This window comes from Rhinoraja longicauda, chromosome 4 (assembly GCF_053455715.1).
Source record: "Rhinoraja longicauda isolate Sanriku21f chromosome 4, sRhiLon1.1, whole genome shotgun sequence".
Taxonomy (NCBI): domain Eukaryota; kingdom Metazoa; phylum Chordata; class Chondrichthyes; order Rajiformes; family Arhynchobatidae; genus Rhinoraja; species Rhinoraja longicauda.
This window is the reverse complement of record NC_135956.1, coordinates 89,936,603-89,959,854: the sequence shown is the minus strand read 5'-3', so window position 1 is coordinate 89,959,854 and position 23,252 is coordinate 89,936,603. Positions and strand designations below refer to the sequence as shown.

Genomic DNA, 23,252 nt, shown 5'->3' with positions numbered 1-23,252 from the left:
TTAGTGTGCGGGGATCGCTGGTCGGCGCGGACCCGGTGGGCCGAAAGGGCCTGTTTCCGCGCTGTATCTCTAAACTCTAAACTCATCACATGATCTTGTGAGGGGTTTTGTTGCACCTGTATTTAGCCTCATTAATTTATTGAATTTATTGTCATGAAGAAGGGTCTCGACCCGAAACGTCACCTATTCCTTTCCTCCAGAGATGCTGCCTGTCCCGCTGAGTTACTCCTATTTTTGTGTCTATTCACAAAATGCTGGAGTAACTCAGCAGGTCAGGCAGCATCTCAGGAGAGAAGGAATGGGAGACGTTTCGGGTCTAGACCCTTCTTCAGACTGATGTCAGGGGGGCGGGACAAAGGAAGGATTATAGGTGGAGACAGGAAGATAGAGGGAGATCTGGGAAGGGGGAGGGGAAGAGAGGGACAGAGGAACTATCCAAAGTTGGAGAAGTCAATGTTCATACCGCTGGGCTGCAAGCTGCCCAGGCGAAATATGGGGTGCTGTTCCTCCAATTTCCGGTGGGCCTCACTGTGGCACTGGAGGAGGCCCATGACAGAAAGGTCAGACTGGGAGTGGGAGGGGGAGTTGAAGTGCTCAGCCACCGGGAGATCAGGTTGGTTAAGGCGGACCGAGCGAAGGTGTTGAGCGAAACGATCACCTATTTTTGTGTCTATCTTTACTATTTTGAATGTTTGTTAGTTCTGTATTACCTGTGTGTGTTGTGTTTATGGGTCATGCTGCAAGTAAGAATGTCTTTGTTCCATTGTCAGAGCTGATGACAAAGAAACTCTCTTGGCCTTGATGCAGGTTCAGCAGGGATTTTTTGGGCTTCCTGCCATCCCCCAAACGTGTGCATGTAGATTAATTGTTTCCTGTAAGATTATCCCCTAATCTAATTAAATAGCAAAAAAAAAAAAACGAAGGGAAGATGATGGATATGAGAGAGAATAAATTGCAGGGCTGTTGGAAAATAAAGAGATGGTGAATAAAATGTCATTCAAATGTCATTAGGCTGGAAAGAGCGCAGAGAAGGGAGGCACGGTGGCGCAGCGGTAGAGTTGCTGCCTCACGGCGCCAGAAACCCGGGTTCGATTCTGACTACGGGCGCCATCTGTACGGAGTTTGTACGTTCTCCCCGTGACCTGCGTGGGTTTTCTCCGGGACCTCCGGTTTCCTCCCACACTCCAAAGACGTACAGGTTTGCAGGTTAATTAGCAGGGTATAATTGTAAATTGTCCCTGGTGTGTGTAGGATAGTGTTAGTGTGCGGGGATCGCTGGCCAATAGACGATAGGTGCAGGAGGAGGCCATTCGGCCCTTCGAGCCAGCACCGCCATTCAATGTGATCATGGCTGATCATTCTCAATCAGTACCCCGTTCCTGCCTTCTCCCCATACCCCCTGACTCCGCTATCCTTAAGAGCTCTAGCTAGCTCTCTCTTGAATGCATTCAGAGAATTGGCCTCCACTGCCTTCTGAGGCAGAGAATTCCACAGATTCACAACTCTCTGACTGAAAAAGTTTTTCCTCATCTTCGTTCTAAATGGCCTACCCCTTATTCTTAAACTGTGGCCCCTTGTTCTGGACTCCCCCAACATTGGGAACATGTTTCCTGCCTCTAACGTGTCCAACCCCTTAATAATCGTATACGTTTCAATAAGATCTCCTCTCATCCTTCTAAATTCCAGTGTATACAAACCTAGTTGCTCCAGTCTTTCAACATATGACAGTCCCACCAGTCCCGCCATTGGTTGGCGCGGACTCGGCGGGCTGAAGGGCCTGTTTCCGTACTGTATCTCTAAACTAAACTAAACTAAACAGGATGGACAGATAGTTTTCAAGGCGGTGGAAAACCATGCTAACTTGTTTCTTCTGAATTTCGGAGGGATCATGGCTTTGAGGCTAATCGTCGCATACTGTTACCTGACATTTAATCCACACCTTTACCTGCGTGTCCTGAGGTACGTACCCAACGTGGCTAATACGTGGCGAAGCTCTGCTCCCATCACTGTTCCGTTCCCTTCCTTGTCGAAGACTCTCAGACCTTCAACAAAGTCTTCGTAAGTTCCCTGATCTTTCACCTTGCAGATGTGTTGGTGCATGGGCAGGAAGGTGTCAAAGTCCAACATCTTAGTGTTCAGCTCTGGGGGAATAAATGAAGGTGAAATTCCCTTACAAATGATCATCGTAGTCATCATAGGAAAAAAAACTGCAGATGCTGGTTTAAATCGAAGGTAGACACAAAATGCTGGAGTAACTCAGCGGGTCAGGCAGCGTCTCTGGAGAGAAGGAAATTGGTGATGTTTCAGGCCGAGACCCGTCTTCAGACTCGACCTGAAACGTCACCCATTCCTTCTCTCCAGAGATGCTGCCTGACCCGCTGAGTTACTCCAGCATTTTGTGTCTACCTTCATCATAATCACCACAGTCAGACTTTATTAGCCAAGTATGTTTTGCAACATACGAGGAATTTCATTTGCCATACAGTCATACCGATAGAAAGCAACAGGACACACAATATACGTTTTAACATGAACATCCCCCACAGTGACTCCTCCACATTCCTCACTGTGATGGAAGGTGAAAAAAAGTTCAATCTCTTCCCTTCTTTGTCCTCCAGCGGTCGGGGGCCTCGAACCTTCCGTTGACGGGACGATCTTGGCTCCCGTAGCCGGTGGTGGACCTTGCTCGTCGGGGTGATCAAGCTCCTGCATTGGGGAGATCTCAGCTCCCCCACACCGGGCGATCTACCCCGGGTCTGGGCTAGTCGAACGTCGTGCGGCCTTTGGAGCTTCCTGACGTCGGTCTCAACCCGAGACTGCGAGCTCCGCGATGTTGAAGTCCGCAGGCCGCGGTTGGAGCGTCGATCCCAGGCGAGGGATCGCAGGCTCCGTTGGTAAGTCCACGGCCTCGCGGTTTGGCTCAGAGTCAGACCCGGGCAAGGCCTCCAGCTCCACGATGTTAGGCCGCAGAGCGACCGGAGATACGATCCGGAAAACAATCGCATCTCCGGCAAGGTAAGAGATTGCAACCAGGCTCAGCACTGCATGCAGAGTCCATGAACAACTACCGTTTGCATTGCCTGACACGGTAATTAAAACAGTAAGTACTGGAAATACTCAGCAGGTCAGGCAACAACATATAGGATGGAACTGCAGATACTGCTTTATACCGACGATAGACACAAAGTGCTGGAGTAATTCAGCGGGTCACGCAGCTTCCCTGAAGAAAAGGAATGGCTGAACACCTGCGCTCGGTCCGCATTAACAAAACTAATCTCCCGGTGGCTGAGCACTTTAACTCCCCCTCCCATTCCCAGTCTGACCTTTCTGTCATGGGCCTCCTCCAGTGCCATACTGCGGCCCACCGGAAATTGGAGGAACAGCACCTCATATTTCGCCTGGGCAGCTTGCAGCCCAGCGGTATGAACATCGACTTCTCCAACTTTAGATAGGTCCTCTGTCCCTCTCTTCCCCTCCCCCTTCCCAGATCTCCCACTGTCTTCCTGTCTCCACCTATATCCTTCCTTTGTCCCACCCCCCTGACATCAGTCTGAAGAAGGGTCTCGACCCGAAACGTCACCCATTCCTTCTCTCCCGAGATGCTGCCTGACCTGCTGAGTTACTCCAGCATTTTGTGAATAAAAGGAATGGGTGATGTTTTGGATCGAGACCCTTCCTCTGACTAAAAGTAGGGAACGGGGGGGGGGTGAAGAACTGGAGGCGAGAAAAGACCAGGACTAATCAGGGCCGGCCATAACGACCTCAGTAGGTCCATTATTGGCCAAGGAAAGTGTGGTCTCAAGAGGGAAACAATGTGGGGAACGATGGAACTGGTAAAACGACGAGGGTGGAGGAAGAGGCCAAGCGGGGAAGGAGAGGGGAGGGGAGTGTAAGTAGAAGTTACTTAAAAGTTGAGAGTTCAATGGTCATACAGCTGGGTTATAAGCTACCCGTCCCACTCCCTGACTGACCTTTCTGCCCTGGCCGCCCACAGTGTGCAATAGACAATAGGTGCAGGAGGAGGCCATTCGGCCCTTCGAGCCAGCACCACCATTCAATGTGATCATGGCTGATCATTCTCAATCAGTACCCCGTTCCTGCCTTCTCCCCATACCGCCTGACTCCGCTATCCTTAAGAGCTCTATCTAGCTCTCTCTTGAATGCATTCAGAGAATTGGCCTCCACTGATTCCACAGATTTACAACTCTCTGACTGAAAAGGTTTTTCCTCATCTCAGTTCTAAATGGCCTACCCCTTATTCTTAAACTGTGGCCCCTGGTTCTGGACTCCCCCAACATTGGGAACATGTTTCCTGCCTCTAACGTGTCCAACCCCTTAATAATCTTATATGTTTCGATAAGATCTTTTCGATAAGAGTCCGCACCGATCAGTGATCCCGCACACTAACACTATCCTACATTCACTAGGGACAAATTTTAAGTCAATTAACCTACAAACCTGTAAGTCTTTGGTGTGTGGGAGGAAACCGAAGATCTCGGAGAAAACCCACGCAGGTCACGGGGAGAACGTACAAACTCTGGCCAGACAGCACCCGTAGTCGGGATCAAACCCGGGTCTCTGATGCTGTAAGGCAGCAACTCTACCGCTGCGCCACTGTGCCACTCTATTCCTAGGTTGATGTTCAACCTCAGAAGCAGGATATCCATTAATGCTCTCTGTACACCAACAACATTGAACCGAGGATGTGTATAAATATTAAATCATTGACATTTGAACGAGGTAGGAATATGTCTATAAATGCTCTTACTGTACGACTGGCATTTAACTCAACATCCAGGCATCTATAATTCCACGCACCATATCACTGGCACTTAACTGATACAGAAGGCACGGTGGCACAGCGGTAGAGTTGCTGCCTAACAGCGCCAGAGACCCGGGTTCAATCCTGACTGCGGGCGCCATCTGTACGGAGTTTGTACGCTCTCCCCGTGACCTGCGTGGGTTTTCTCCAAGATCTTTGGTTTCCTCCCACACTCCAAAGACGTGCAGGTTTGTAGGTTAATTGGCTTGGTGTAAATATAAAAAATATTGTCCCTGGTGTAGATGTAGGGTGGTGTTAAGATTTTAGACATTTTTTTAGATTTAGAGATACAGCGCGGAAACAGGCCCTTCGGCCCACCGGGTCCGCGCCGCCCAGCGATCCCCGCACACTAACACTATCCTTCACACACTAGGGACAATTTTTAAAAAACATTTACTCAGTCAATTAACCTACATACCTGCACGTCTTTGGAGTGTGGGAGGAAACCGAAAATCTCGGAAAAAACCCTTGCAGGTCACGGGGAGAACGTACAAACTCCGTACAGACGGCGCCCATAGTCAGGATCGAACCTGAGTCTCCGGCGCTGAATTCGCTGTAATCAATAGTCAATAGTCAATAGTGGTTTATTTGTTACATACACATAAATGTGTAGTAAAATGAAACATTACCCGCAGTTGAACAATAAGACCAATAAGATTAATCAATAAAAATGCAATAACAAATACAATCACAACTAACACCAAACAAAAAGAAACATCCATCACAGTGAGTCTCCTCCAGTCCCTTCTCACTGTGATGGAAGGCCAAAAATGTATTTTTCTCTTCCCTGCCGTCTTCTCCCGCGGTCAGGCTGTTGGAGTTGCCACGTCGGGGCGGTCGGGGCTCCCGATATTGAAGCCCCCGCCGGGCGGTGAAAGGTCCACGGCCTATTCCAGGCCGCGCCGGATGGTGAAAGGTCCGTGGCGGGCCGACCCAAGCCCCGCGATTCGGGGCGGGCGAACACGCTGCCTCTGCCGCTGCCGGAGCTCCCGATGTCGGCCCCCATCCAGGGGCCTGCGGGCTTCCGACGTCCACGCGGCCCGCGCCGGAGCCTCCGGAGATGAGTTGCAGCCGCTCCCGCAGCATCCGCAGGCAGCCAGCGCCGCAGGTGGTGAGTCTGGGCCGCGGGCTCTGCGAACCAGAGCCCCAGGTGGTCCCAGGTGCATGGCCGGTGGTAGGCCGCAACGGGAACGGAGACACGACACAGAACAAAGGTCGCGTCTCCGTTCTGGAGAGAGAATGTTACAGTTCCCGTTCCCTCCCACCCCCCCCCCCCCCCCAAAAACATAACATACAACACTACATCATATTAAAACTACAATTCAGACAAAAACAACAAAAAACACAAAAGACAGACGGACTGCAGGCAGCAACTCTACCGCTGCGCCACCGTGCCGCATAATGTGCGGGGATCGCTGGTCGGTGCAGACACAGTGGGCCGAAGGGCCTGTTTCCGCGCTGTATCTCTAAACTAAACTAAACTAAACTAAAGGAGTCTGTCCATAAATGGCCATACTATAACATAATTGTGAATTTGTGAAATTCCCTGCCACAGAGGGCAGTGGAATCCAATTCACTGGATGAATTTAAAAGAGAGTTAGATAGAGCTCTAGGGGCTAGTGGAATCAGGGATATGGGGAGAAGGCAGGCACGGGGTTACTGATTGTAGATGATCAGCCATCATCACAATGACTGGCGGTGCTGGCTCGAAGGGCCAAATGGCCTCCTTCTGCACCTATTTTCTATGTTTCTGTAAACTGAACCTAGCTCATGCTTATAACACTGACTAATCACAAAAGCAATGTCTATAAATGTACTTTTCTGATATCTCAAACTCCTTTACTTAAATTAGGTTTGGGAGTGTGTAGAACATAAAACGTAGAAAGGTAAAGTGCAGGAACAGGCCCTTCGGCCCACAATGTACAATAGCAAAGACGTTGTGAAGCTGAAAGGTGTGCAGAGAAGGTTTACAGGGATGTTATTGGGACTTGAGGGCCTGAGCTATAGGGACAGGTTGGGCAGTACTCAATGCCCCAACCTAAAGGGAAACATACCATATGCCATCTATACCACTCTGTCTATAGTCATAGAGTGACACAGTGTTGAAACAGGCCCTTCAGCCCAACCTGCCCACACCGACCAACATGTCCCATCTACACTAGTCTCACCTGCCTGTGTTTGGCCCATATCCCTTTAAAGGGTTGCCAACTGTCCCTTATTAGCCTGGACATCCCATTTATTGGGCTAAATTATCATCATCATCATATCATATATATACAGCCGGAAACAGGCCTTTTCGGCCCTCCAAGTCCGTGCCGCCCAGTGATCCCCGTACATTAACACTATCCTATACCCACTAGGGACAATTTTTACATTTACCCAGCCAATTAACCTACATACCTGTACGTCTTTGGAGTGTGGGAGGAAACCGAAGATCTCGGAGAAAACCCACGCAGGTCACGGGGAGAACGTACAAACTCCTTACAGTGCAGCACCCATAGTCAGGATCGAACCTGAGTCTCCGGCGCTGCATTCGCTGTAAAGCAGCAACTCTACCGCTGCGCTACCGTGACAAATTGGTTTGTCCCGTACGGGACCGCCCTTGTCCCGTATTAGGTCTGGACAGTGTAGGTGCAGACAGTGTAGGCCCGTACACTGTAGGCAGGGGGACCGCTGTAGGTCAGGAGGCCCGGGCGCCGCATAACGGAGGTTGCGTAGCAACCCGCCTCCCGGCCCGGGCGGCCGCCATTAGTGGAGGGGGAGCACGTGGCCACTGGCTGGGTGAGGTCACATGGGGCGCGGGGCGGTGACGTCACCCAGCCAGCGGCCACGTGCTCCCGCTCCACCAATGGTGGCCGCCTGGGCCGGGAGGTGGGTTGCTACGCAACCTCCGTTAGGTGGCGTCCCATATTTGGGAGTGAGGACGTTGGCAACCATATCTTCACCTCAGGTGCCATCTGTGTTGAGTTTGTACAATCTCTCGGTGACCGCAGGATAATTGGCTCTCTGTAAAGTGCCTCGTGCGTAGGGAGTGGCTGAGAAAGTGGGATAACGTAGAACTAGTGTCTAGCTAGGAACTGCAGATGCTGGCTTAATCCGAAGAGAGACACAAAGAGCTGGAGTAACTCAGAGGGTCAGGCAGCATCTCTGGAGAAAAGGAACAGGTGATGTTTCGGGTCGAGACCCTTCTTCAGACTTAAGACCTAGTGTGAATGGGTGATCGATGGTCGGTTGGACTCGGTGGGCTAGGGTTAGCAACATTCTCACTCCCAGATAAGGGACAAAAGGTGAGGTCACGTGGCAGTGCCAGCCAGCGGCCAAGTGCTCCCGCTCCATCAATGGCGGCCGCCCGGGCCGGGAGGTGGGTTGCTATGCAACCTCCGTAAGGCGGCGCCCGGGCCTGCAGCGGCCCCTGGGCCTATAGTGTCCGGGCCTACAGTGTCCGGGCCTACAGTGTCCGGGCCTACAGTGTCCGGGCCTACAGTGTCCGGGCCTACAGTGTCCGGGCCTACAATGTCCGGGCCTGCATCGCCGTCCGGACCTAATACGGGACAAGGGCGGTCCCGTGCAGGACAAACCAATTTAGCACAAAATACGGGATGTCCCGGATAATACGGGACAGTTGGCAAACCTATGATGGGCCAAAGGGCCTGGTTCCATGCTGTATCTCTGATCTTTCTTTCAAACACCTACCTTCTGGTTTGGGTCTGCCCAGCACCTTCATGACCTCTGCATTGGTCGGGTTCTGTCCCAGGGCACGCATGACGTCTCCACACTGGCCGTAGGTGATCTTCATCTCTGAAGTGGGCGTCCGGTCAAACAGGATGAAAGCTTCCTTGAAATCTAAAAGAAGGAAGCAGTCTTTGAAGGAGCGCGGGCAATCTCTGCGCTGGGTTAGTTCAGTGCCGTTCAGTTTGGTTTATTGTCATGTGTACCGAGGTGCACTGAAAAGCTTTTTGTTGCGTGCTATGCAGTCAGCGGAAAGACAACACACACGATTACAATCGAGCCATTTACAGCGCACAGACACATGGTAAGGGAATAACGTTTAGTGAAACGTTCCTGCAGGAGTGGAGAGGTCAGAGTGTGGGGCAATTGTAATGTGTGATTGTAGATCTGTGTCTGTGGCCAGCTCGCAAACAGTCGCCTGGGTTGGGTGATACCTTGGAAGCTTTGAGGATTAGAAACCTCCCATCACATTAGGGTTGCCAACTTTCTTGCTCCCAAATAAGGGACCAGGTGACGCGCCCCACGTGACCTCACCCAGCCAGTGGACACGTGCTCCTGCCCCCCCAATGGCGGCCGCCCAGGCTGGGAGGCGGGTTGCTACTCAACCTCCATTAGGCGAACACACTCGGCCCCACTCCCCGAACACACTCCGTTAGCCTACACTGTCAGGGCCTACAGTGGCCCCCAGGCCCACAGTGTCCGGGCCCACAGCGTCCGGGCCCACAGCGTCCGGGCCCACAGCGTCCGGGCCCACAGCGTCCAGGCCTACAGCGTCCGGGCCTACAGCGTCCGGGCCTACAGCGTCCCGGCCTACAACTGTCCGGCCCTATAAAGTCCGGGCCTACAGTGTCCAGGCCTACAGTCTCCGGGCCTACAGTCTCCGGGCCTTCAGAGTCCGGGCCTACAGAGTCCGGGCCTACAGCGCCCCCCCGGGCCTAATACGGGATGTCCCGGCTAATACGGGACAGTTGGCCACCCCATGGGCAGCACAGGGTTGATGGGGCAATGAGGGCAATGTTTGCTGTAACACTCTACGATGCGAGGAGAAGCATCATGCCCTTCCCTTCCCCCTGTAACGATGCAGACCACACACACTGCCAGTCACCAGAAGCCCCTCACCTTCAATCTGCTCTGCAGTGAATTCAACCTGCAAAGAAAGGAACACTTGGGTTCAGTGAAAGTTTTATCATTTTAAAAAGTACTTGAAAAAAACCTGATTAATTTGAACACGATAAGAATACATGGAGGAGCACTGTGGCGCAGCGGTAGAGTTGCTGTCTGGCAGCGCCAGAGATCTTGGTTCGATCCTTCGAGAGGTTGGGACTCAGGTAGCAATAAGGCAGACACCAAAGGAAGAAACATCATGAAATCCCACACAGCCAAATAGAGCAGGCTTAGATATTATAAGAAAATAACTGCAGATGCTGGTACAAATCGAAGGTATTTATTCACAAAATGCTGGAGTAACTCAGCAGGTCAGGCAGCATCTCAGGAGAGAAGGAATGGGTGACGTTTCGGGTCGAGACCCTTCTTCAGACTGATGTCAGGGGCGGGACAAAGGAAGGATATAGGTGGAGACAGGAAGATAGAGGGAGATCTGGGAAGGAGGAGGGGAAGAGAGGGACAGAGGAACTATCTAAAGTTGGAGAAGTCGATGTTCATACCACTGGGCTGCAAGCTGCCCAGGCGAAATATGAGGTGCTGTTCCTCCAATTTCCGGTGGGACTCACTATGGCACTGGAGGAGGCCCATGACAGAAAGCTTAGATATTTAGTTACAACACAGACCGCTGGAGTAACTCAGCGGGTCAGGCAGCATCTGTGGAGAACATGGATAGGTGACGTTTCGGGTCAGTGCGGAGTTGTACTGTGTAACTCAGGAACCTGCTGAGTTACTCCAGCACTTTTTGCTTCACTCAAGATTCCAGCATGAGCTGTTCCTATTGTTTTCTTTAAGATATTTAGCTAATGTTGCAGTATTGGGATGGCTGGTAACTAACTTGTACAACTTCCCAGTGAGATGTAACTGGACAGACCATTTAGTTTAGCATAGTTTAGTTTAGAGAAGTGTATTTTGGTTGAGTTGAGTTGTTTATGTTGTAGTATGGGAAAGAGGCCCTTCAGCCCACCGAGTCCGTGCTGACCATCGATCACCCATTCACTCTAGTTCTACGTTATCATGGGGGAATCTCCCTCGTGCTTTGTCAAAAGTTGCCAAACTCCCTCTTCACTTTGATCACATCCTGGCAACCTGACTCTCTGAGGACACGGGGCAGAGAAGAGAATGCTACACAAACCGTGACTTAGTCCTGACTGGGGCGGCACGGTGGCGCAGCGGTAGAGTTGCTGCCTTACAGCGAATGCAGCGCCCGAGACCCAGGTTCGATCCTGACCACGGGCGCCGTCTGTACGGAGTTTGTACGTTCTCCCCGTGACCTGCGTGGGTTTTCCCCGAGATCTTCGGTCCTCCCACACTCCAAAGATGTGCAGGTTTGCAGGTTAATTGGCTTGGTATACGTGGAAATTGTCCCTACTGTGTAGAGTAGTGTTAGTGTGCGGGGATCGCTGGTCGGCGTGGACTCGATGGGCCGAAGGGCCTGTTTCCGCGCTGTATCTCTAAACTAAACCTCCAGCACGATCCATGTGGTGCCACTCTGTCCTTGTGTGACTCCATGCCCTCCTACCTAGTGTCCCAATTTCCTTCTACATCCTAAAGATGTGCAGCTCGGTCAAAGAAAATCTGGACACTAGGCAGGGTATGATGGGATGTGTAAGAAGGAACTGCAGATGCTGGTTTATAACGAAGATAGGCACAAAGTGCTGGAGTAACTCAGTGAGTCAGGCAGCATCTCTGAAGAAAAATGATGAGTGACGTTTTGGGTCGGAAGCCTTCTTCAGACTCCAACACCAATCCAATCTTAGTTAAAATTGGTTTAACCAGACTTTATGTCTAGCACGGACATTGTGGGCCAAAGAGCCTGTTCCTGTGCTGAAAAAAAACAAACCTCCTCTGCCTGCACCTGATCCATAATCCCTCCAGTCCCTGCACTTCCACGTGCCTATCTAAAAGTCTCTTAAACACCACTATCGTACCTGCCTCCACCATCACCCCAGGCAACGCGTTCCAGGCACCCACCACCCTCTGATTGTCTCCCCGATCTAGGCCTCAAATCACAATGTCATGGGTTTCTTCCTGGTTTTGGGAATAAATATAATAATGTCATACCCATGCCTTGAGAATGTTAAACTGGGCTTTCGTGGTGTGTGGGAACTATGGTTGCCAACTGTCCCGTATTAGCCGGGACATCCCGTATTTTGGGCTAAATTGGTTTGTCCCGTACGGGACCGCCCTTGTCCCGTATTAGGCCCAGGGGCGCTGTAGGCCTGGATGGTGTAGGCCAGGACTCTGTAGGCCCGGAAGCTGTAGGCCCGGACACTGTAGGCCCGGACACTGTAGGCCCGGACACTGTAGGCCCGGACACTGTAGGCCCGGACACTGTAGGTCCGGACACTGTAGGCCCGGACAGTGTAAGTCCGGACACTGTAGGCCCGGACAGTGTAGGCCCGGGCGCCGCCTAATGGAGGTTGCGTAGCAACCCGCCTCCCAACCCGGGCGGCTGCCATTGGTGGAGCGGGAGCACGTGGCCGCTGGCTGGGTGAGGTCACGTGGGGCGCGGGGCGGTGACGTCACCTTTTGTCCCTTATTTGGGAGTGAGAAAGTTGGCAACCCTAGTGGGAACATTGGTTTTTGGAAGTGTGCATATAAATGGGATTGAGATTCAGTGACTAATATCAAAATGGATTCTCATGTCAGACAGATTATGTGGGAGAGTTTAGGATCAGCCTTGGAATAAAAAGACTTACCTTTAGAATGGAGATGAGGAGGAATTTTTTTAGCCAGAGGGTGATGAATTTGTGGAATTCACTGGCACAGACGGCTGTGGAGACCGAGTCATTTGGTATTTTTAAAGCAGAGATGATAGGCTCTTGATTAGTAAGGGCATCAAAGGTCACGGAGAGAAGGCAGGAGATAGTGCGGCACGGTGGCGCAGCGGTAGAGTTGCTGCCTCACAGCGCCAGAGACCCGGGTCCAATCCTGACCACGAGTGCTCTCTGTACAGAGTTTGCACGTTCTCCCCGTGTCCACGTGGGTTTCCTCCGGGTGCTCCGGTTTGCCCCCACACTCCAAAGACGTACAGGTTTGTAGGTTAATTGGCTTTATATAAATTGTAAATTGTCACTGGTGTGTGGGATAGTGCTAGTGTACGGGGAGATCGCTGGGTCAGCACGCACTGGGTGGGCCGAAGGGCCTGTTTTCTTGCTGTGTCTCTAAAGTAAAATCTAATGTCAAATGGGGTAGAGAGGGAAAGATAAATCAGCCATGATTAAGTGGTGGAGCAGATTCAATGGATCGAATGGTCTAATTCTGCTCCTATATCTTACGACCTTATGAGTAACGCCATCACTTTCCTCACTTTGGTGACGTAGTTAATTATTCACAATTATCTAACATTTTCTGGTGCCAGCCGAACGTGGAGAGTCAAAGCCCAATCCAGTTCATATTTCCCATCTATCACAACAATCTTCAGTCTGAAGAAAGGCCCTGACCCGAAACGTCACCTATCCATGTTCTCCACAGATGCTGCCTGACCCGCTGAGTTACTCCAGCACTCTGTGAAACGTCACCTATCCATGTTCTCCAGAGATGCTGCCTGACCCGCTGAGTTACTCCAGCACTCTGTGAAACGTCACCTATCCATGTTCTCCACAGATGCTGCCTGACCCGCTGAGTTACTCCAGCACTTTGTGTCCTTTTGTGCGTATTAACCAGCACCTGCAGTTTAGTTTAGTTTAGTTTAGAGAGATACAGTGCGGAGATATAGAGAGACCCATCGAGTCCACGCCCCGGCCAGCGATCCCTGCACATTTAACACAATCCGAGGGACAATTTTACATTTATATCAAGAAAATTAACCTACAAACCTGTACACCTTTGGAGTGTGGGAGGAAAGTGGAGCTCCTGGAGAAAACCCACGCAGGTCACGGGGAGAACGTACAAACTCCGTACAGACAGCGCCCATGGTCAGGATGGAACCCGGGTCTCTGGCGCGGTGAGGCAGCAACTCTACCGCTGCGCCACCGTGTGTCTCCAGGTTTAATGAATATGGTTTCACACTTTGCCAGCCTGTGAGATTCCAGCTTGCTAGGACAGCACCATAACAACCATGTAATATAAGCCACTACATAGAAAATAGATGCCACAGCAGGCTACTCGGCCCTTCCAGCCAGCAACGTCATTCAATATGATCATGGCTGATCATCCAGAATCAGTGCCCCGTTCCTGCTTTCTCCCCATATCCCTTGATTCCGTTAGCCCGAAGAGCTAAATCTAACTCTCTCTCGATGCCATGTATCTGCTGGCTGCAAGCTGATCCAATGAAAGTTCCGACCACTTGCTGCTCCCAACCTTCACCTCAAAAACCTGTGTCCTCACTGACAATCTCTGCTCAGCCTCTCCCCCTCCCCCCCCAACCCTGTCTCCCCCTCCCACCCTCACCACCCCCCTCCCCCAACCCTGTCTCCCCCACCCCCACCCTCACCACCCCTCTCCCTGTCTCCCCCTCCCCACCCTCACCACCCCCCTCCCCAACCCTGTCTCCCCCTCCCCCACCCTCACCACCCCCCTCCCTGTCTCCCCCTCCCCACCCTCACCACCCCCCTCCCCCAACCCTGTCTCCCCCACCCTCACCACTCCCCTCCCCTCCCCCACAACCCTGTCCTCCCCTTCCCCTCCCCCACCCTCACCCCTTCCCCCAACCCTGTCTCCCCCTCCCTCACTACTCCCCCCTCCCCCCCAGCCCTGTCTCCACAACCTCTGAAAGGGATCGTTTCATTTTGCGATACAGCGTGGGAGACAGCCTCTCCACCCCACCCTGTCCGTGCCGACCAGCGACCCCCCTGTACACTAACTCCATCCCACACGCCAGAAGCAATTTACAGAAGGCAATTAACCCACAAACCTGAACGTCTTTTGGAGTGTGGGTGGAAGTGTCGGAGCACCCGGAGAAAACCCACGCAGGTCACGGGGAGAACGTACAAACTCTGTACAAACAGCACCCGAGGTCAGGATTGAACCCGGGTCTCTGGTGCTGTCAGGCAGCGGTTCTACCCGCTGCGCCGCCCACAGTCGGTGAGAAACATCTCAACTGGAAAGGAAACGTTTCCAAGCGAAATCTTCGTCGTTTTTTTTTCTGAATAACATGGTGACTTTTTCCATTCAGTTGAATCTTTCCCCTGACATGAAGACGCAAAGTGCTGGAGTAATTCAGCGGGTCAGGCAGCGTCCGTGGGGGGGAATGAACAGGCGGCGGTTTTTGGTCGGGACCCTTCTTCATCAGACTCTCTGAAAGCGGTTGATCTGCTGACATTTCAGAGTCTGAAGAAGTATTCAGTTTATCGTAGTTTAGAGATACAGCACAGATAAAGAGGCCCTTTAGCTCACCGGGTCCGCGCTGACCAGCGATCCACGCACATTAGCACTATCCTACACACACCAGGGACAATTTACCAAAGCCAACTAACCCACAAACATGCACGTCTTTGGAGTGTGGGAGGAAACCGAAGATCTCGGAGAAAACCCACGCCGGTCACGGGGAGAACGTACAAACTCCGTGCAGACAGCGCCCGTAGTCGGGATCGAACCCGGGTCTCCGGCGCTGTGAGGCAACAACTCTACCGCCGCGCCACCGTGCCACCACTAAAGGGTCTCAAACCTAAAACGTGGTCTGCCAATTCTCCCCATAGATGCTGCCTGACTTGCTAACTGGGAGACTCTGGTCAGGAGCCCCTTGTGATGTTGGTGGGGTGGGAAGGGGGGGTTGGGGGGGGTGGGGGGGGGGGGGTGGGGGGAGATGAACTTACAGCCACCGTCTTGGGGTCAAACACGGGCTCCTTGGGCACCTCGGGCTCCGGGCGTTTCACCTCCTTCTTGGGCTCCTCTTTCTTGGGGTCCTCTTTCTTGGGGTCCGGTTTCTTGGGGGCCATGTTGAAGTGCAAGACGGAGCTGCCGGGGACAGAGAAGGAGGAAGGGAAGAGAGACCGGGCAGGGAATGGGGACAAGAAGTCAGGGACAGAGGACTTTTATCTATTGTCAGCCCTCCGAAAGTATTCGGCGGTATCACGTCTCCTCACATTCCACGCCTCACAATGCAACCTTCCTATAAATGGACAAAGCATCTGTTGCTATTTCAGAGCAGCTGAACTTACTATTGTTACCAGTCAGTCTTAGGTAAAGAAGACTTTCAGGCAACGGATTACAACAGTGGCAAAAAGTCAGCAAGACTTCACCTCCTTTTACGTTTGGGGGCCACTGAATTAACCATAGTTTTCTACAATTTACAATCATTCTGTTTTTTAGAGTTACACAACAAAGAGACCATCAATCACTCCACAAGTCCAGGCTCAGCCAACTGCATCGCCTCTAGATTTAAAAGTTCAAGGCTCACTATAAAAACATAGTATACAATGTAGTCTGACAAAGAAACCGTAGAAAATAGGTGCAGGAGTAGGCCATTCGGCCCTTCGAGCCTGCACCGCCATTCAATATGATCATGGCTGATTATCCAAAATCAGTACCCCGTTCCTGCCTTCTCCCCATATCCCTTAATTCTGTTAGCCCCAAGAGCTAAATCTAACTCTCTCTTGAAAACATCCAGTGAATTCTGTGGCAGAGAATTCAAACAGATTCACAACACTCTGGGTGAAAAAGTTTTTCCTCATCTCAGTCCTAAATGGCCTACCGAGGGGATTTGAGTTTAGGAGCAGGGAGGTTCTGCTGCAGTTGTACAGGGCATTGGTGAGACCACACCTGGAGTATTGCGCACAGTTTTGGTCTCCTAATCTGAGGAAAGACATTCTTGCCATAGAGGGAGTACAGAGAAGGTTCACCAGATTGATTCCTGGGATGGCAGGACTTTCATATGAAGAAAGACTGGATAGACTCGGCTTGTGCTCGCTGGAATTTAGAAGATTGAGGGGGGATCTTATAGAAACTTACAAAATTCTTAAGGGGTTGGACAGGCTAGATGCAGGAAGATTGTTCCCGATGTTGGGGAAGTCCAGAACAAGGGGTCACAGTTTAAGGATAAGGGGGAAGTCTTTTAGGACCAAGATGAGAAAGTTTTTTTTCCACACAGAGAGTGGTGAATCTGTGGAATTCTCTGCCACAGAAGGTGGTTGAGGCCAGTTCATTGGCTATATTTAACAGGGAGTTAGATGTGGCCCTTGTGGCTAAAGATTGAGGGGGGATCTTATAGAAACTTACAAAATTCTTAAGGGGTTGGACAGGCTAGATGCAGGAAGAGTTGCTGCTTTACAGCGAATACAGCGCCGGAGACTCAGGTTCGATCCTGACTACGGGTGCTGTCTGTAAGGAGTTTGTACGTTCTCCCCGTGACCTGCGTGGGTTTTCTCCGAGATCTCCGGTTTCCTCCCACACTCCAAAGACGTACAGGTATGTAGGTTAATTGGCTGGGTAAATGTAAAAATTGTCCCTAGTGGGTGTAGGATAGTGTTAATGTGCGGGGATCACTGGGCGGCACGGACTTGGAGGGCCGAAAAGGCCTGTTTCCGGCTGTATATATATGATATGATATGATATGATAAGATTGTTCCCGATGTTGGGAAAGTCCAGAACAAAGGGTCACAGTTTAAGGATAAGGGGGAAGTCTTTTAGGACCAAGATGGAGTATGGAGAGAAGGCAGGTACGGGATACTGAGTTGGATGATCAGCCATGATCATATTGAATGGCGGTGCAGGCTCGAAGGGCCGAATGGCCTACTCCTGCACCTATTTTCTATGTTTCTATGTTACCCCTTATTCTTAACCTGTGACCCCTGGTTCTGGACTCCCCCAACATCGGTAACATTTTTCCACATCTAGCCTGTCCAATCCCTTAATAATTTCATATGTTTCTATAAGATCCCCTCTCATCCTTCTTAACTCCAGTGAATACAAGCCCAGTCGACCCATTCTTTCACTTCATGTCAGTCCCACCATCCCGGGAAGGTGTTATATTGGGTGAGATCGTAAATGAAAGCCTCACTTGCTCTCTTCACTTTAGACTTTAGACTTTGGAGATACAGAGTGGAAACAGGTCCTTCGGCCCACCCAGCCTGTGCCGACCAGCGATCGCTGTATACCAGCACTATCCTATACACTAGGGATGATTTTTACAGGAGACGATTAGCCTACAAACTTGGGATGTGGGAGGAAACCGGAGCACCCGGAGAAAACCCACATGGTCACAGGGAGAATGTACCAACTCGATTCAGACGACCTTGTAGTCAGGATGGAACCCGGGTCTCCGGCGCTGTGAGGCAGCAACTCTACCGCTGCGCCACCGTGCCGCTCATAATTTGAGTTTGAGCCGATTGCGTTTAATGTTTGGTATAGAGTCAGAGAGTCATCCAGCACAAAAACTTCAGCCCAACGAGCCCATGCCGACCAACATGCACCATCAACACTAGTTCCACCTGCCCGCGTTTGGCCCATATCTAGGGGTGCCAACTATCTCACTCCCAAATGCGGGATAAGGTGATGACACCAGCCTGCGCCCCATGTGACCTCACCCAGCCAGCGGCCACGTGCTCCCGCTCCACTAATGGCGGCTGCCCGGGCAGGGAGGCGGGTTGCCATGCAACCTCCATTAGGCGGCGCCTGGGCTTCCAGAGATACACTGTCCGGAAGGTAGACACAGATTTTAACCAACATCTGCAATTTTGTTTCCTACTACACTGTCACTTTCCTCCTGCTACCTACAGTGTCCAGGCCTACAGCGTCCAGGCCTACAGCATCCAGGCCTACAGTGTCCAGGCCTACAGTGTCCAGGCCTACAGCGCCCCCCAGGCCTACAGCGTCCGGGCCTGCAGCGTCCGGGTCTGCAGTGCCCCCCGGGCCTACAGTGTCCAGGCCTACAGTGTCCAGGCCTACAGTGTCATGGCATACAGCGTCTGGGCCTACAATGTCATGGCGTACAGTCTTGGCATACAGCGTCCGGGCCTACAGCGCCCCCCGGGCCTAATACGGGACAAGGGCGGTCCCGTAAGGGACAAATCAATTCAGCCCAATATACAGGATATCCCGGCTAATACGGGACAGTTGGCAACCCTACCCATATCCCTCTAAACCTTGATTGGTACGGGTGTCAGGGGTGATGGGGAGGGCAGGAGAACGAGGCTGAGAGGGAAAGACATCAGCCATGATTGAATGGTGGAGTCGACTGATGGACCGAATGGCCTAATTCTGCTCCTAAGACAAGGATCACTGGTCTTAATGACTACAGGCCTGTCGCACTGACCTCTGCAGTCATGAAGACCTTTGTGCTGGCCCAGCTGAAAAACATCACAAACCCCCTGCTGGACCCCCTGCAGTTTACACACAGGGCCAATAGATCGGTGGACGACGCAGTGAACCTAGGCCTGCACTTCATCCTCCAGCACCTAGACCACAAGGGGACCTATGCCAGGATTCTGTTTGTGGACTTTAGCTCTGGTTTTAACACCATTGTGCCAGTGCTACTACACTCCAAACTCTCCCAGCTGACTGTGCCTGAACCCCTCTGTCAGTGGATCATCAACTTCCTGACGGACAGGAAGCAGCATGTGAGGCTGGGAAAGCTCATCTCAGACCCGCAGACCCTCAGCATAGGAGCACCGCAAGGCTGTGGCAGTCCTATACGGGATAAACGAACTTAGCCTGAAATACGGGTGTCCCAATAGACAATAGGTGCAGGAGGAGGCCATTCGGCCCTTAGAGCCAGCACCGTCATTCATGGCTGATCATTCGCAATCAGTACCCCCGTTCCTGCCTTCTCCCCATACCCCCTGACTCCGCTATCCTTAAAAGCTCTATCCAGCTCTCTCTTGAATGCATTCAGAGAATTGGCCTCCACTGCCTTCTGAGGCAGAGAATTCCACAGATTCACAACTCTCTGACTGAAAATGTTTTTCCTCATCTCAGTTCTAAATGGCCTACCCCTTATTCTTAAACTGTGGCTCCTGGTTCTGGACTCCCCCAACATTGGGAACATGTTTCCTGCCTCTAACGTGTCCAACCCCTTAATAATCTTATACGTTTCGATAAGATCTCCTCTCATCCTTCTACATTCCAGTGTATACAAGCCTAGTCGATCCAGTCTCCAGTCCCGGCTAATACGGGACAGTTGGCAACCCTAATCACCACTCCAGCACAACAACTCTGCGGGCTCCTCCAGCACTTTATGATTGGAACAGAGACATGTAATTCAATTAGTAATTACCGATGATTTTGCGATGAAGTGAACTAAACATTCGGCATGATGGCATCCTTTGCTGATAGATATTCAGAATAACAGAAGAATCTTCCGGCACTCTGTCCTTCATGCCCAGATCGAAACACTTCTTTGGGGATGTAGCGGTGACCTCGGTGAAACATCAAAGGGGCCAATGCAGGGTAGATGTTGTGATATTTTCACCAACGGGCGGCACGGTGGCGCAGCGGTAGAGTTGCTGCCTCACAGCGCCAGAGACCCGGGTTCCATCCTGACTACGGGTGCTGTCTGTACGGAGATTGTACGTTCTCCTCGTGACCTGTGTCGGTTTTCTCCGAGGTTTTAGTTTGGAGATACAGCGCGGAAACAGGCCCTTCGGCCCACCGAGACCTCAACGGCCAGCGATCCCATTAGCACTATCCTACACACACTAGGAGCAATTTATACTCAGCCAATTAACCTACAAACCTGTACGTCTTTGGATTATAGACAATAGGTGCAGGAGGAGGCCATTCGAGCCAGCACCGCCATTCAATGTGATCATGGCTGATCATTCACAATCAGTACCCCGTTCCTGCCTTCTCCCCATACCCCCTGACTCCGCTATCCTTAAGAGCTCTATCTAGCTCTCTCTTGAATGCATTCAGAGAATTGGCCTCCACTGCCTTCTGAGGCAGAGAATTCCACAGATTCACAACTCTCTGACTGAAAATGTTTTTCCTCATCTCAGTTCTAAATGGCCTACCCCTTATTCTTAAACTGTGGCCCCTTGTTCTGGACTCCCCCAACATTGGGAACATGTTTCCTGCCTCTAACGTGTCCAATGAGTCCCACAGATTAACTACTTCTGACTAAAGAAGTTCCTCCTCACCTCCTTTTTAAAAGAGAGCCCTTTATTTCTGAAGCTGTGACCTCTGGTCCTAGACTCTCCCACCAGTGGAAACATCCTCTCCACATCCATGCTATCTGTGCCTTTCATTATTCTGTAAGTTTCAACGAAGTCCCCCCTCGACCTTCTAAACTCCAGTAACGAAAGCTTTCCACTGTACCTCGGGGTACATGTGACAATAAACTAAACCGAACCCCGGAGACCTGAAATGCGCGCCGTCTCTTTCAACTGAAGAGCCGAGAGTACGCAGCGTTGCTGGAGTCATTGATCACCCCCCTCCTCCTCTCCCCTCCCCTCCCATGGTGTCCGTGACATGCCTGACGAAAGCTTTTGAAATAACTTCCTCCACAACCCTGCTGCTATTCTGGACCCATCCCCTGGGAGATACCTGGCATTTGTCCTTTCAAAGACATCGAGATTGATGACAACAGAGGTCACTGGCTTGCTCCCCCACCAGCTTTTATTTTTAGTAAACTATTCTGGCACCTTCTGTACAGATAGACTCCGCTGCGTCTAGTGGTTGAATAATGCTGTCCTGCCATGTGTGCCTACGTGCAGTGAAATGATTTTTCTTACACACAGTTTAGTGACAAACCTCCTCTGTATAGAAACATTGAAAATAGGTGCAGGAGGAGGCCATTCGGCCCTTCGAGCCAGCACCGCCACTCATTGTGATCATGGCTGATCATCCACAATCAGTAACCCGTGCCTGCCTTCTCCCCATATCCCTTGATTCCACGAGTCACCAGAGCTCTATCTAACTGGTCTCTAACGGAGCTCTATCCTCTGGTCCTAGACTCTCCCACTAATGGAAACATCCTCTTCAGTCTGAAGAAGGGTCTCGGCCCTGAAACGTCACCCATTCCTTCTCTCCCGAGATGCTGTCTGACCTGCTGAGTTACTCCAGCATTTTGTGAATAAATCGATTTGTACCAGCATCTGCAGTTATTTTCTTATACTAGTGTAAACATCCTCTTCACATCCACTCTATCCAGGCCGCTCACCATTCGGTAAGTTTCAATCAGGTCCCCCCTCGTCCTTCTAAACTCCAGCGAGTACAGGCCCAGTGCCAACAAACGCTCATCATGTTAACCCACTCATTCCTGGAATCATTCTTCTACATGACCTATAGAAACATAGAAAATAGCTGCAGGAGGAGGCCATTCGGCCCTTTGAGGCAGCACCGCCATTTATTGTGATCATGGCTGATCATCCACAATCAGTAACCCGTGCCTGCTTTCTCCCCATATCCCTTGATTCCACTAGCCCCTAGAGCTCTACCTAACTCTCTTTTAAATTCATCCAGTGAATTGACCTCCACTGCCCTCTGTGGCAGAGAATTCCACAAATTCACAACTCTCTGTTGGTGAAAAAGATTTTTTCTCACCTCAGTTTTAATTGGCCTCCCCTTTATTCTTAGATTGTGTGTGGGCCCCTGGTTCTGGACTCGCCCAACATTGGGAACATTTTTTCCTGCATCTAGCTTGTCCGATACTTTCATGGTTTTATACATCTCTATATTGTCGGGCACAATCGTATCGAGGATAAGAGTTTAGTTTAGTTTAGAGATACAGCGCAGAAACAGGCCCTTCGGCCCATAGAGTCCATGCCGACCAGCGATCCCCACACACTAGCACCATCCCACACACACGAGGGACAATTTATAATTTTTTACCGAAGCCGATTAACCGTCAAACCTGTACGACTTTGGAGTGTGGGAGGAAACCGGAGCACCCGGAGAAAACCCACGCAGTCACAGGGAGAACATACCAACTCCGTACAGACGGCACCCAGGGTCAGGATCGGACCCGGTTCTCTGGTGTTGTAAGGCAGCAACTCTACCGCTGCGCCACCGTGACGCCCAATTATCGTGAAGGGGAACTGAACTCAGAGCTCCAGATGTGTGGCTGGCTAACACATGACACTACCCCTGTGCTACTAAACCCATAGCTCAGTAGACCACACCGAGTTTGTACACAAGAGTCGCCACATTTTAAGTGACAACTTGAACCCTTTAAGTCCGATATTTTAGAGTGTTCGAGTGTTATTTTGGCCACAAAGGGCCGTTGTCATATCGTCGGCACTGGGTGGAAGTTGCAGCGTCGGCCTGGCCTGGCGATGTTGTCGGTGTCCTCCACCGCCCCGATCCACTCGCTTGGCCCACTTGGAGCGGTGCCTAATCTAATGGAGCCCCAGGCTGCTGCAGGGCCTCCAGCAGGGCCCAGTCTAAAGGGGCCCCAGGCTTAGGGTTGCCAACTTTCCCACTCCCAAATAAAGGACAAAAGGTGATTTCACCCATGCCCCACATGACCTCACCCAGCCAACGGCCACGAGCTCCCGCTCTACCAATGGCGGCCGCCTGGACCAGGAGGCGGGTTGCTATGCAACCTCCGTTATGTGGTGCCTGAGCCTCCGGGCCTACTGTCTGGGCCTGCAGCGGCCCCGGGGCCTACAATGTCTGGGCCTACACCGCCCCCCGGGCCTAATAGGGGGCAAGGGCCGTC

General features: G+C 51.5%; 1 protein-coding gene across 1 annotated transcript in view; it reads right to left on the bottom strand.

Annotated features, from left to right (window-relative positions):
- Positions 1–21,786, bottom strand: part of LOC144593237 (myosin light chain 4-like) — a 37,691-nt gene extending 15,905 nt beyond the window's left edge. Inside the window, exons 1-5 of the mRNA XM_078398744.1 lie at positions 21,753–21,786; positions 15,472–15,613; positions 9,671–9,698; positions 8,516–8,665; positions 1,968–2,141 (exon numbers count right to left, since the gene is read on the bottom strand). Of these exons, the coding sequence (XP_078254870.1) occupies positions 1,968–2,141; positions 8,516–8,665; positions 9,671–9,698; positions 15,472–15,594 (475 nt within the window). The 5' untranslated portion in view covers positions 15,595–15,613; positions 21,753–21,786. The remainder of the gene's footprint in view (positions 1–1,967; positions 2,142–8,515; positions 8,666–9,670; positions 9,699–15,471; positions 15,614–21,752) is intronic.
- Between the last annotated feature and the right edge of the window lie 1,466 nt (positions 21,787–23,252).